Below are 16,221 nucleotides of genomic sequence, written 5' to 3' on the forward strand. Positions count from 1 at the left end.
TCTCTGATTCGGTGTTTCTTGTAGGAGAATTTCTTGCTCGCCGAGTACCACGAACCGTGGCGATTGTCGGCTATATCGTTCCACGCGACCTGATCACAGCCGAGGTGAACGGCTAGCAAGAAGATTTGAATAAACCTTACACACGCAAAAACACGCAGCGTTAATAGTTATTTTAATCTAAATATCGGTTTTGGTAACGTAACGTTGCCAAGAAGTACTCACTTTTCTTATCGCCTCTTTATATTGAGGCCCAATTTATTCTTAAAATATGAATTATCGCATAATTTGTTAAAGTCTCTGTTACGTTTTAATGCTTCGTTAAGGATTCAGTGATGCATTCGATGATTAAAGGGTCTGCTATAATTAGCAGGCTGTTCAATTTTCCAGTAATTTCAATAAACAAACAAAAACCAACTTGAAATCAATCAGAATGAAATAGCTTCTTGAATTTTAGTATCAATTCATGCTTAACTAATATTTGTAGTATATATATTGATCGTCTAAAAAATCTTTGATCGTCTAGGAATGCTATAATAATAAATGGAAAATTTTGCAGAATAGCAGTTAGAGAACAATCGAATGTGATCGGTTTCTTAACTTCGAAAGCGTTAATGTTTACATCGCTCGAATGTTTGCCGTGCTATTTGTAATCACGATATATTGACGAAACCGAGAACAATCGATAAAACGAATATGTGACACTTGGATTTGTATGAAATATGAAATCACGTATCGCGATACAACTGATATAGTTGTTACGACCGAAGATAAAACGACTAGTAGAAATTGAACATTTTTTATCAATGCCGGCCTTTTGAAAGCACGCGAACGCGTTACCGTGAATGTACGGGTCGGCTTCGTATTAGGAAGTTTTGTCGTTGTGTGTACACGGTGCATTGTGCATGACCCTGACCCATCTTTCATATAGACCTCATCAACGTCTTCTGAGTCGAGGTATAGTCTGATCTAGACTAACGTCGACAATACGCATTGAACGAGGATAGAGGTACGCGGCGCGGCTTACCGGAAGCGACCGGTTTCAACCGTCGTCTTGCTATTTCTAACCTGCATTTCTTTCTTAATATTGGTCGAAACACGTTTCGTTTATATATAAATCGATTTCTTTCGCTATCTTCCAGAAGATTTTATTTGATTTCTGGTCGGACATCTCAGACCATAACTGAGATAAACATAAAGGATTACCGACACGACAATTCGATAAATTTAATTACAGAAGATATATGTGATTTCTCTTATATTCAGTTATTTTATTACATTGTTACAATATGTAATTATCGTAATTACTCTATAACATAATACAATACGCATGTTGTATACGTATATACAGAGTGGTTGGTAACTGGTAGTACAAGCGGAAAGGGGGTGATTCTACGCAAAAAAAGAAGTCGCAAATATAGAACGAAAATTTTTCGTTTGAGGCTTTGTTTTCGAGAAAATCGACTTTGAATTTTCGCTCGGTACGCGTGCGGTACGTTATAACGGATCACACTGTAGATCGTTGTCTCGATGGAAAAATTAAAAAAAAATTTTTTATTCTATATTTTCGACTTCTTTTTTCGAGTAGAATCACCCTCTTCTCGCTTGTACCACCAGTTACCAACCACCTTGTATAGTTATATTAAATTATATTTTAAATGGTTGGCCCATAAGGCTATGTGTAGAAGAGGCTATGTGCACGAAGAACAGTCAGCATATAAAGTGCATACACAGAGTTACATCTAATACGAAATCAAAGACTCACAAACGCAGCGTTGATTAAAACAGAGAATGAATATAAATAAATATAATAAATATATAATAATAAATATAATATTCAACGTATAATAAACGAAATAAGTGAAAGTAAAAGATTTACAAAATTAATCGAGCAGGGGAACAATTTTGCAAGAGCTATCAATATATTTATTCGCATTTATGTCGGCAAAAGTATGCAAGGAATAGAAGGCCATTCGCCCTCGAGAAAAACGACGATTAGCATTAACTGTGGGTAATAATAATGATTCTAATACAGCTCGTCCGGCCTTGATTCTTCTATTCTACGAATGCTGCGTAATTTAGCGACGCAAGTGGGTTGTAGCGTTCAGCGCGTCTAACAAAATTTGTCAATCTATTAGACCGATTCTCCAGGCTCTTGCTTTTTAATTTACCAGATCAGCCGCACAATACGAACATTCTTATTGTGACGCGACCGCAACGTGATTAATACGTTTTCCTTACAATCGTCTTCGTCATTTATTAGAAAACTTTCGATTTCACGATTCCAAAAAAAGGAAAAAAGTATTAGACGTCGATGCTTCTCCGTTTAACGGACAAAACTGGTATTTTAAGATTGTATCTACGTTTGAGACGAGAAATAAAAGTATCAACTGTATTTCTGCAATTTCAAGGGAACGATGTTGAGGGATTAGAATTCTGTTGAAATAGGTTATATATAATACTGATTTACAAGTTCTGCTCTTGATTTGTCTCGTTTGTCATATGTTTGATGGGAAAGAGATCTTGTATTCGAAAGGTTATCTTAAATTACGTCAATTACTTTATTTTGATTAATCTCATAAGATTTGTCAATGCGTTAAATTTACCGAAAGAATGAATTGTGCTTTTACGACCGTTTACTTTTCCTAAATACGGTGCCAGAAAGATAGTAGTAATTAAAAGTTCTACACGTGTATCAGACAATTGTCTTATTTGTTGTTCCCATGAAATAGCCGGTAGTCGTCATTTTGCAAGAAGCTTCAACATCTGTTTTATAAATTGTGCAAGATTTAATGAGAGGCGAGTAAACAGTACTATGCACAGTGGTTCGTCGCTATGAATTTTCAATTGTTCTGTTCGCCAAACGAAGAAAACGTTCAACGAATTTCATAAGTGCTCAGCGTGTTCGTCTACATAATCTTCGTAAATCTACAATTATTTGACACCCTTTCCTAATCAAATCTAATTGGCAAAGAACATCTATGATCCACCTATGAATCGAAATAAAAACAATTTAATCACATTTCGATACTTTTTCGAGTAGCAGTTTGCAAACTTACGAAACATTAGGAAAATATAACTATCCTTATTCGTTAGATTTGAAGTTTTTATCTTATTACGAATTTCGGTGTTCGATTACATCGCTGCCTTACAAGACCCAATTAGCGCAATAGAAGGAAAAGACGAGATCAGAACGTTTTGCTCGTTTAGTGACAAGATGATACTGTGTATTAATTTATTGCCGCCTTATCGTAGATGTAAATTTTTGCCAACAAACAAAATGTCTGACATATGTTTGCAAACAAGAATACGAACGTCAGAAGAGGGATATTTCCTACAAGTCATGTCAAAATTGGTTAATAACTCTTTCGTGACTTGTACGTTTCTTTGTGTTTGAATGACATTGGCGTGATACCGTTATTCCTAACATTAGCAAGTAGGTAAGTAAAAGTGGCCGAAATATTAAACGAACCGGCTAGATATGATAGATAGCATCTGTTCGCTATGCATTACGTATTTCCTTATTTGTCAGTTAAATTTTTTTGTTTCTGTTAGTACGCAAAGGTAACCACAAATCAGGAATATACGCTACATACATACGTTATTCGGTTACCGCAAGCAGAGACACGTGCATTCAGAATTCATAGCCGGTTGGTAATATCGTTTAATTATCTTAGTAGCCGTGATAAGAAGATTTCAATCGGTTTCGCAACGTCTTCCATTTTTCTTACTCCAAGGTTACCGAAACTGTTTGAGTTAAACATTGTTGATTACTTGTTAAACAGAAAAAGAGGATCGTCAACGAATAAAGCTTCCTGCTTGTATTTTACGTACTTCATTTTTCGATAGCCGAATTTTATATAAATCATACGGTTAAGAAATTGGATAGCAAAATCAGTCCAAATAAACCAAGTTAAGATTTCATATATTTCAAAGGGTATTAAAATAGCGAAAGATGAGCGTCGTTTTTAAATACAAAGAAAACATTCTCATAAGAGACACAGTAACGCTTTATCGATGAAAATAATTACTGGGAACGTTAAGAACTGGTCCTGATATCGCCTCTATCGAATAATCGTTTCTATATTTAACGAAACAATGATAAATATAAAATAAACATAGTCGAATTATGAGCAGCAAAGAAAAAGACTTTCAAACTAACATCGTGAAATTTCACCGTTACCTAATACTTTAAAGAGCGATCTTTCTTTGTAGAAACGTATTCTTCATCGCGATGTAATTGTATTTTTCCGCTTTCTTTTTCCAGTGGTATACGACCACTAATTAACGTGAATCGTACAGGTTAACGTGGAAAATCTCAAAGTATCTCGAGGTCGAAGCAACTACGACAACACGACCGCAGGCCGATCCATTCTTCGATGGAAAATTAAATTTCAGCAATTAACCGCCAGCTATTAGCGGTATAGCTGTTTGGTGTGTGCCATTAGCAATGCGCGGGAATAGACGGAAGAGTTTACCAGCCGCGTAGTGTGCGCGTGTGTGTACATCACGTCGGCTCTATTAAATCATAATGGGTTCACAATGTGAGACTCTGCTCCCGGAGGTTGACTAGAAACGAGCATAGACACCATACCCAAAGCCGAGGCTTCGTCTATCTTGCTGAGATCTGTATCTTTCGACCAAGTCCTAGTTGGGAATACCCTTTTTAAGAATGAGACATTGGAGGCAGCAGACGATGAGATGATTGGAGCGAATTTCGCTTAATGTACCTTTATATTATCATAATTGTCAATAGACATATAAGAACCGACGTTGGTACTTTTCTTTACCGGCCTATCTGTTTACCATAAAGTTTCAATTATTTCTTGGAATTAAGCTAGAAGATTTTTTTCTTATCGGTGTTCTCTAGCACATTATAGTACGTATTACATTTCGTATTATCAAATATTGTCCTCTTGTTACTTATTATTATCTTATTATTATCACGAATCGTATTATCAGCTTTTTAGTGGGTTACATCCGAAGCATTCGAGTGATTTTTATTAAAAATGAGTTTGTGGTGTTCTTTAACACTCATGGAGACATAAATGCTGGAGACAGCGGAATAAATTAACACTACGTTTCGCCGTTGTTTAGCGAAGTATCTTTTTTATATCTAATCGCTTAACTTTCCATTTACTACAGGGAAATTGTAACTTTACCAGTAGCGGTAAGACATCGTATCGATGAAACGTCATTGATCTTTTGCTCGTCAATATAGTGCTCTATTAGCCCACAATTTTCTTCAAGCTATTCTCTGTTTCCCATATAGTTATTCTATATAGAAAGTAATTTTCTAGTCTACATTGAGTCAGCTCCGAAGTAACTTTCATTCTTATAAGGTCGCATTATCGACATGTCTCCGCAAATATAGATTATCAAAAGTAGACTTTTCAGGATGGAGTCAAATACAAATAAATTCTTCTGGTGTTTAAAGAACGGAGAGGAATACAAATAATGAAGGAAGAAAGAAGGCGTGCGCGCAAGAGAAAGGGAGTAGGCAGTAGATCAGACAGTGAGCGAGGAAATAGAGGGGAAGGAGACACGATGTGATCGCAAGAGAGGTAGAAAATGTGCCCGCTTGATAACAGCAACGCGAACCGAAGTACCATAGATGCATCACAGTTCTCCGCGTCGTGATCCTCTGTCGTCCGATCGGTTCTTCGGGGTCGAAAGTGGGGGTCCGCAGGAGATTTCGAACACGGTTTCATCTGTGTCGCTCTCAGAAGACAATTTCAGTCGGAAAGGAATATCGTTCGTTTTCGGACACAACATTTACACATTTTGCAAGAACCGTGTCGTAATTGCTTCGCGAGACGAACCTGCCACTCCATAGGATTCTTATAAATATTTTACTTATCCTTTCGGTGGCGTTCCGGGTATTGGTCCAGCCATTATCCTCAATCGCTTTCGTTTCGACATAAAAATCTTTTTTATCTTACGGTAGGTGTGAGTGAATTTTGTAAGAGCTTTCATACTTTTCAATTGCCTCGTTTCGAAATTTACATCGATTGGTAATTATCGAGTTCGACGTGCAGTTTTCATGGCACATTTTTAAATTGTTCTATTCGTTTATTCCATTGAAATTTATCTCGTGTATTTATTTCTGATATTACGTATTTTTATTGCTTTTCAAATATTTGAATTAGTTTAGCCAGATTTAACTAGATTTCGCGATTTCTCTGGTGATTACCGTTAACGCTACTGAATGTTAGGAATAGTTGTAAAAAGATAATATATTAACGATATCGGTTAAAAGAAGGCAAAAATCTGCTGCAAATAAATAGACAAAGCCAAATAATTATTTTGATATGAAGATAAGGAAAGATTTGAGGAGTTACTTTTATCATTGAATGAACTTTGTTTTTATTGATTATATCTAAATTAAAACGAATATCCCCCGATTTGAAGCATATACAATGGTACAGAAAATTTGTAATTACATACGTACTTTCACATTTCCAAACGTCTGCTTCCATTAGTCATCTGTTCTTGTTATGTATCATCAAACTTCAAGACGTTTCGTATAACGTCAATATAAGATGTAACGTACATATGAAATGTCATTCTTAAGGTTTTCGTGAGTGATTAATGAAAGTGTACTCATAATCCTGTCCAAAAAAATCATTAGATTTCTAATCTGACCGCGTATATCTTCAGGTTAAAGGTCATCGACATATCTTGATCGAGTGTCAAAATCAGATCGACGCACGATCGGCTTTAACCCCGCGATACCGAAACATGGAGAACACGTGACCGTGGAAAAGTAAAACAGAAGTAGAGTGAGTAGAACGAGAAGCGCCGAGGAGCGTGTTGAAGGAAAAAAGCGATGCCAAGGGCCGCGAGAACAGCGGACGTCGATCGAAAACGTACGATCAACGATTGAGGTCAGAGCGATCTCGAAGCTGCAGAGTGGCTAAGTAGTCAACGCGTCGTCGACCAACATGAAAAATAACACGAGCAACCACGAGAAGAACGGGCCGGAGAGCCTGAAGTTGTTGAGGGTACCGTCCACGCCGCCGACTACCCCAACGACGCCTACCACGCCGAGTTCGAGAGGTCTCGAAGACATCTTCAGAGATTTACCCATCACCGACGAAACCTCCTGCGGGATCTGGTGTATACGGAGCCCGACCCTGCAGAGATTCGCTAATAAAAAGGCTTATGTGTTTCTGTACGGTGTGCTTGGATGTATATTCTCGGCGAGTTACGCGTATTTCAATGGTACCATTACTACCATCGAGAAAAGATTCAAGATACCTTCGAAAACGACAGGTGAGAATCGATAAACTTTGACGAAGACGAAGTAACATGGTGTGCTTCCTAACATTGCACGACTTTCAGTCATCAGCTGAAAGACTATTGTACGTAGAATACATACAAGCGTGTAAATTTTCTGATCGAGTTTAGGTTTTTACAGTTAGTAGAATGAGAATAATTCAGATCTTAGATAGGTACATTGAAAGAACTTTTTCTTTTCATTTTAATTTAAAAGCACACCTTTATATGGTAAGTTTTATGTTAAATAATCAGGTTCATATAAAGGGTAGTTATATATTTCCAAGTATCGTAATACGATATGGATGAAAACGATTTCTCTGCGATAATGCATATGATAGCGAATGATCCAATAGCTTTGAGAGATTTGCTAAACGGACAAGAAGTATGCGATGTCCTTTTTAACGTGTATCGAGTGTTTGTACTTTATATCATGAATCAATAGGAGCGAGGCAATTTAATTATTTCCACTGATCCAGAACATTAAACATGCATTTTTTTTCTAGGTCTTATCTCTGTGGGTAACGATATCTCGCAACTGTTTGTATCCGTGGTCCTGTCTTATTACGCAGGAAGGGGTCACAGGCCTCGATGGATCGCATTCGGGATTTATACTGTGAGTTTTAACGAAACAACTTGCTCGTTCACAGTCACTTAAAAACATCCTGAGTTATTTATATACATATGTACTTGATTTCTTTCTGTCTGTCTCTCTCTCTTTCTCTCTCTCTTCTCTCTCCCTCTCTCTCTTTCGCGAAGACTGACGAACGTAGAGAAAACTATCAACTATCGGCACACGCCCCGAAGAATGAACTAGGAGACGTCATAAACCAGCGGTTGGTCAGTTCTTAATTAAATTAGGAAGCGTTGAAATCGTAGCTCTACGCTCATTCACGCCTCTTTCCATCGTACTCTCGCCACAGTATGCTTAGCTAAGCACTCCATTCATTGGGCAGTGAAAAGGCGCTGCTGGTATGCGTGAACCAGCTCGCGTCACGTATTTTCAATAATTATGTTGAAATAATTCGCGTTTAGTTAGAAGCCAGTTTGTATCACGTCTATTTGGAGCATTCAGAATTCTGCTTGGTTGTATTACGCATAATTAATATTTTCGGAAGTATGAAAATATGACGTTACTATGCTAAATAACGTGGAATAACAACGTGTTCGTATCAGTGACATTTCGCTCGATGTTTAGGTAACTGAAAGAACTTCTCAGTTGCATCGTTTAGAAAAATTATTTATTGCTTTTTCTCCTTCTTCTTTTCTTATTTTAGTCTATTTCTTTTCATATTGATTTGTAAACTATTATCAGTAGAAACATTTTTAAACTCAAGATAAATTTATATATCGACATATTACGTGAAAAAAGGTATATAATAAACCAGAGTGACATATAAAAGTCTGGGGATCAATTTCTATCGACATAGTTTCAGTCAAGAATTGCTTGCGCATGGTAAAAAGGTATCTTTACACTCTGCTTACTCTGCACTAATCGTATTCCATGAAACATCGATTTTTTAAGAACCAATGACCCTTAAGAAATTAATAAATCATTATCGAATATTTGATTTTCTAATGTAACAATATAGAATAAATAGAAAATTAAATCTAACAAAAGTTATGCTTCATTTTTTTATGTATACGTAAAACTGAATAATGTTAATAGGATAAAAATTCATAGACCTTATAACATTTATTTGTAGCTGTTTTTCATAAATTAATTATTAAATGATGATTAATTCATATTCTAATTGTTTGAGATTGTTTTTGAGTCCTTCAGCATCTTTCGTTACGTCTTTTCGATGAATTAATTACTCAACGTTTATCTCGCATAAGACAGTCGAATACGCGATGAATTATTGTCAGAGCAATCGTTAGATAACGTCACGGTAACAGTAACGGTAAACATGACTTGTAGACAATCGTGTCTAACGATCGTGGATATAACAATTTCATGAAGTGCATGGCATTTTCCAGGCTGATTTTATTTAAGGTATTCACTCAAACTACCAAAGCAATACGTTTCATGATAACCAGCAATCACAAAAAATATGCAATATAAATCTTCAGAATCTTCATTTTATTTGATCTTCATATTGCACTGAATCATTGTCAACCAAAGATATCGTGTCTAGATACCTTTATCACGTTTACAATTTTTAATAAATTGACACTCTCGCCAATATACTATACACCCACGTGATTTACAGGGTTTCAGTATGGTGGAATATAATGAAAATTGTGCCATTTCTTTTCGCAAATTCTAATTATGCCTATTTTTCGAATACAAAGGCAGGTTTATCATTCAGAATTAGCTTAAAAGATTTGAGTGTTAACAGTAGCATAGCTTGGTATTGGTTAACAGTATTTTACTTTGGCTCATTGTCGATCGAATCGTATCTACTTTTCTGTCATTAGAAAATTTCTTAAATTTGAGGAAAATATGAAAGTACCGTCATTGATATGCATGACTTCTCTTTTCAATCGCATGTTAAGGACTTTTTTAAAATATTGAAAATCTTCTTTTTTTCGATTGAAACTAAAGCGAGACCGAAACTTGAAAAATGCGCACATTACAGTAGGCTCAAATAACGGTTGAAACGTCGGATAATTTAGTCTTGTTTCTTGAGTAGATAGCATTTAATCGATTAATTAGGGAAAGTTTGGAAATGAACGTTTTTCAAGATTTTTTAAAACTACTATCTCTGTACTTACGACTATCAACAGCACAAAGTGAAAAAATAATAATTGGCTTGATATGGAATAAATACAGAAAAGGAAAAGATATAAATTTCACTTATTTCTAAGTATGGTAGTTATGACACTGAAAAATGTAACTTTGTTACGAAAGACGTAATAACACGTCAGCAGTTATTAGTGTGTCAAACATTGGTCATCGATAATATTCATATTTTAATATCGTAATTAAACTAATGCGAACAACTTATGAAACAAACGAATTATTCCTATTGTAGGAAGCAATAAAAAAATTTACTTGCTTTGTTCTTTAGGTAGTTCTCTTTTGCTGTTTAACGATGCTGCCGCATTTCTTATATGGTCCCGGAGAAGACGCTCTTCTGCTCACGAAAGAATACGGAGCGAAACCGCAAGCTGAAAACTCGAGTCATATACCTGATAAATACCGGAAGTTTTTATGTTTCGGGAAGGAGAGTCGAGAGAATGAATGCGACGATGACGATGGAAATTTCGCGCCTCAAGTGTTGCTGTTTATAGCACAGCTAGTATCAGGAGTTGGTGGCTCACTTTATTATACTTTAGGAGTATCCTACATGGACGATAATATACAAAAGTCAAAGACGCCAGCTCTAATCAGCTTTTCGTACTTCTTGAGAATGTTGGGGCCGGCCATTGGTTATGGTCTAGCTTCGTTTGCCCTCAAATTCTACATCAGCCCTACATTAACGCCTACGATTACAACACAGGATCCAAGGTACGCTAAATAATTCATAAAACAGATGGGTAGTTCGATTTTTTTTCCAATGAAAAATAACATCGTTAGAAAATCGAGTGACAGAGTAACAAAATCACTAAAAGTTAAATTTCAGAATATCAAATTAAAATTACAAATAACAAATGGCTTACGTTTACAACTGAAATCATAATTTTCTGCCATTTTTGATAGAACAATGTTGTACGATTATTATTTTAAATTATATTATTATTATAAAAAAGCCGATGTATCAGTAAAACGAATGAGAAACGGAATATTAAGTGACCATAAAGCTACATAAACGGATGATACTTCTAAGAATTGGAAATTATTATTAAGCATATTCTCAAAATTTTGGTTACACCATTAGAATACTCAGTCTGTTATATAACTATAAATTAAAACTTTCCTTTATATGTCTTTAAAGATATATGTGAATCTCTCTCATTTATTACAACAAAATATCAATAAGGAATTCTATCATACTTAACGCGTTAATTGTCATGGAAGTCATTCATCAGTCAGATCAGGAGCGATCGGCGAGATCAAGAAATCAATTATAGTTATCTAAATCAAATATCCATAAAGTTTTGAATACCTTTGATGTTACGATAACAGTATAGATGCACCATGAAGTACTTAAATAATTTGATTGTTTATAATAAAATACGTTACCACCGGATCATATAAAAAGCATATAATTCGTGCGCAAAATAAATTTGATAGCAGTATTTACACTGCTAGTTAAGTTTTCTATTAGTATATCTATATTTTCTATTAATAAGATGAACTTATTGATGCTTGAACATTAATAGGTGGCTAGGTGCCTGGTGGCTGGGTTGGATTATCCTAGCGTTCCTTCTTTTCGTCTTCGCAAGCATCATCGCGCTTTTCCCCAAAACGCTGCCCAGAGCTGCAGCCCGTAAAGCATTAGCGTTGGAACGAAACAAATCGGCAAGCAATATAAAAGACGACGAGGAACCAGAGTTACCCGCCTCTATCGCGGACATGTTGAGGACGTTCAAGCGGCTGCTAACGAACACTACCTTAATGTGTAACAACCTAGCAACTGTCTTCTACTTTATGGGATACATGCCTTACTGGATTTTTATGCCGAAATATATTGAAACACAGTACAAACAATCCGCTTCCGTTTCCTCGTTAATTACTGGAACAGTCGGTTTGGTCTTCAGTGCTTTTGGAATTCTTCTGTCCGGTTTAATCATCTCCAAGTATAAACCCAAGGCCAGATATTTAGCCGCGTGGAACGTGATGGTTGGCGCTATATCGGTTGTAGGGATGATCTCTTACGCGTTCCTTGGCTGTTCCGCCAACGACAATCAAATTACAGTTCAACCGGATGGCGCCCTGAAGACTCTACTACCGTGTAACGAACAATGTCATTGCGATTACGTTACTTACAATCCTGTTTGCTCGGAACATGGGAAAACCTTTATTTCAGCTTGTCACGCTGGATGTCGCAATATGAAGGTTCGATATCGCATTTTTTCTAAATTTAAATTAATACCTTTTTTATCGAAGTATTGAAACTATTTCTAAACTAACGCTTTTACTGCATCATCTATTTTGTTTTCTACGATTTTGTTTAAAAGTCCAAGTCGCGGATATTATTTAAGGACAAAAGGGAAAAACGAGGAACGTGATAAAATAGTTTTGCTTCGAAAGTTCATCCGTAAAGGAACAAGATTTAATGAATTTAACTATATCCTTTACAGTATGAGGTTTATGCTTCTATTAGGTGTCAGAAAAATTATCGACAAAGAAATGATTGTTATATATTACATTAATTTGTCTGTCAGTCGAACATTGCAAGTTTCTATTATTATAAAAACAAGGTCAGTTATTTCGATATCGAGATACAATAGGACCTCGATTTTCGATTCGAATCGGACGTTCGATTATCCAAACCACATCGGTCAGTAGAGAAAAGCGAATATATGTATATTCTAAATATGCCTGTTTAATGTCGAGAACAGAATGTAGTGTACACGATGACAATGCCAATAGAGTACATGAAATTACAGCAGGTAGTATGAAATATAATAATATATTTGATATATTATTATATTAATATATAATTATTAATATATATTATTATATTAATATATATTATATATTATATAATATATTAATATATTTGAACGATACACTGGACAGATTGAAAAATATAATTAACGAAGAAATCATTGAAAGAGTTAAAGGAGGATTTAATAATAGCGAAATAGCAATGAAACAGATGATGTTTTTGTAAAGGATATTCAACATATTCACACATTCAAAAATATCCATAGCAACATAGACAGGTATTACATGATATGAAAGATAAGAGGAAAGTAATCCTGTGGAATTACTTATTTAAAAGAAAAAAGAAAAATTGAAAACATTCTCCGTTTTCCCCTAATCTTCTAATTCGAATAACGTTTAAATACTCAGCTCGTAATAAACGTTTGTATTTGAATAAGACGATTAAAAGAAAAAGAAAATTATAACTTAGACGCGTATTTTAATTTCAAATTTTAATAATTTATTAATTTTGTAAATGCATAATCGTTACATTTCTATCCAATTATTTCTAGATGCAGGCTAATGGTAGTAAGATGTACACGGAGTGTAGCTGTATCAAACCAAAATTCGCACGTTTGCCATTTTTGTTTGCAAACAATAATTTTACGTATATAACAGAGGATCCGCTTGAGACTCCAGAACCTGATGGGTCAGCTCCTTTAGGCACCGCGGTACCGGGAGCCTGTCCCGTGGATTGTATGCATAAATTTTACGTCTTTCTGGCTGTGGTTTGTCTGCTCAAGTTCAGTGGCGCGACTGGAAGGGCGTCGAACTTCTTAGTTTCCGTTAGGTGCGTCGATGAGAAGGATAAAACAGTGGCTATGGGCTTTGGATTAATGATTATGAGCTTATTTGCGTTCATACCATCTCCCATCTTGTTTGGATTTATTTTAGGTAAGACACGTTATTTAAAGAGAATAGAAGTTTTTTCTCTATACCATATGGCGTTTCGATTGGTTTCGACTGAACATTGTCAGTACGTTCTATAAATATAAGTAGATGTTATCGAATTTTACTAAATTTACTATAGCTAATAGAATTTTAGAACGTAATATTTAATTTATCGAATATTATTTTTATGGTAGATTAAAAGTGTATGATATAAATTGCATTAGAACTTATATTTAATGCGAGAGAGTTTGATATAAATATATCTACCGTATATGATAAAGTTTTACGGTATGATATGGATATTAAATATTTACATAAACATAGACCATTAGGTGCCTGTTTTTGGTGCCTTCAAAAGATTATAATAAATGTGTAAAAGAGAGGGAACGATATTTTTGTTTCCAACAGCACTTAATTTTACAATGTTAGACTTTTAAAAATACTAACTTTCGTACGAAGATGTATGTATTGATCCCCTGTGACGATAATATGATGTGAAGATTTTTACTGTTATAATTTTTTAATGTGGTTTCAGAAAAGAAAAATACTTCTAGAATAATTTCTTATTATTTAGCCTCACAGAACATATTGGCAATCATTGTCGAAAAAGAACTAGGATAGCCGACATACAGAAAGTACAATAGTAAAGTATATAAAACAGGTTGTGACAAACAAAATAAGACAAATTCAAATTGTCATGTAAGAGATGGAAAATTTATTTTAATGAATGAAAAATTTAGACTATATTATTCAAAGTGATGTTCAATCTGTAACATTAGGAAATAATCTGTATTTAATCACAAGAAATCAAATATTTATTTACATATACATTGAATATTTCCGTTTTCTGTTTAACTTGTGTCTGTCTTTTATTCGACTAAAGATTGGCTAAATATTTCTCCTTACATATTTGCCCACAGATAAAACGTGTCTTGTTTGGGGAAAAACATGTTCAGGTACAGGAAATTGTTGGCTCTATAACGGGGAAACGTTGAGATATCTACTGAACTTTACAGCAGCCAGTAAGTTTGTTGTTCGATTCGTTTTGGAAATGTTAACTCAGACTTAGCAAATATTTCACTTCCAAAATAATAAAATCATATATCAAAACAATTTCGTGCGCCTTTTTGCATTTACTCTCGTTATCGAAATGCCTTTAATTCTTTTATTGCACTTATGAATAAATGGAAAAGTAAATGGAAAATATGGTATTATTGTGAAAATGCCAAAAATCGCACGAATTTTATTTTGTATCAAATATCGCTTGAAATTTCGATTTATGCTACATAATATTCTACCTTTAGAATAATAATAATCCGTCTCGCAAGATAAGTTCGTTAGCATTATGATATTTTTCTTCTTAGCGTTCGTAACGATTGGTACGTTGTTTGACGTGGGTGTCTGGTATTTCGTGAAAGACGTAAAAATCTTCGACGAGGAGATCGAGCTGAAAGACATAGCCGAAGAATCGGGAGAGACACTTTGAAACTGAGCCACCAACGATCGAGCTAGATCGCTTCGTTTCAAGGAAATGTGGAGTTAAGGTTGAGGGGCGAAGTCATTCGTGAAGAGAAAAAAAAAGACGGGAGCGTTGGAAAAAAGGAGAGCCGACGAATAAAGACTTTACAAGTACCTTAAGCAACTTTTTGGATATTTAAACGCTCGTAGTACCTCAGGTAGAACTTACTGTTGACTAGTTCACTCGTGAGGCATAGTATTTGAAGAAGAAAATGAATTTCATTTTTTACTGTCCCCGTTTTATTACCACAATTAATAATAGTTTTCATCGCTTATGAGAAGCCTGACATCCTCCTATGAGATGCAAACAGCGTAAGAAAATACGAATGTAAAGAGGCTCACCAATAACAGTACGAGACTTTCGAATTAGTCATAAACCTGCGTTTCGTGTACAAAATATAGTCTAAAGATAAAACTTTCAATCCATTGGTGAAAGGAGGTTTTTTTTTTAATTTTTAATCGAATAGCGTAGCGTAATGTATCGTGTTTCTTCAACTCAATGAAGCGTTGCCATGTTTTAGAATAATATTAAGATGAAAATCTGTTCGAATACGATCATTATATATATACATATATTTTTTACTCGAAGCAAACTAATTTACGTAACATAAACTCGAACGCAAAAGTTGAAGAGTTATTGAAATTATATCGTATTAATATCGAGGTTCGATTGGTTGCAAATAATCTGTCAATTGACTTTTTTAAATCGTTAAAGAAGAAGGAAATTAATAAAAGTACATAGTATGAAAACATTCAGGTATATTTAATTTTTATTTGCAGCACAACTCGGAAGAATGTCACTTAATAAAGATACAGTGTTATGTGGAATTCTGTTGTCGTAAACAATCCCTGTTAAAAATGAAATTGATATCATTAACAATAGAAAAAAGCAATAAATTAGGGGATTTCAATTTGAAATAGAAACTTATTATTTTGAAATTTTTATTTTAATAGTATATACACATGTTTCAATAAAACAATTTTATCTACACCAATCT

At 34.8% G+C, this 16,221-nt stretch overlaps 1 protein-coding gene across 1 annotated transcript; it reads left to right on the plus strand.

Moving 5' to 3' along the window:
* Positions 1-5,599: 5,599 nt before the first annotated feature.
* On the plus strand, positions 5,600-15,975 carry LOC117205175 (solute carrier organic anion transporter family member 74D-like). Its single transcript, XM_033443328.1, has 8 exons — positions 5,600-5,940; positions 6,658-7,272; positions 7,782-7,891; positions 10,290-10,729; positions 11,545-12,220; positions 13,327-13,708; positions 14,626-14,727; positions 15,070-15,975. Exons 2-8 carry the CDS (start codon positions 6,942-6,944, stop codon positions 15,189-15,191), a joined length of 2,163 nt encoding a protein of 720 aa, XP_033299219.1. The 5' UTR covers positions 5,600-5,940; positions 6,658-6,941; the 3' UTR covers positions 15,192-15,975.
* Positions 15,976-16,221: the final 246 nt, after the last annotated feature.

The sequence above is a fragment of the Bombus bifarius genome, unplaced genomic scaffold, assembly GCF_011952205.1.
Source record: "Bombus bifarius isolate JDL3187 unplaced genomic scaffold, Bbif_JDL3187 scf7180000007987, whole genome shotgun sequence".
Classification (NCBI taxonomy): domain Eukaryota; kingdom Metazoa; phylum Arthropoda; class Insecta; order Hymenoptera; family Apidae; genus Bombus; species Bombus bifarius.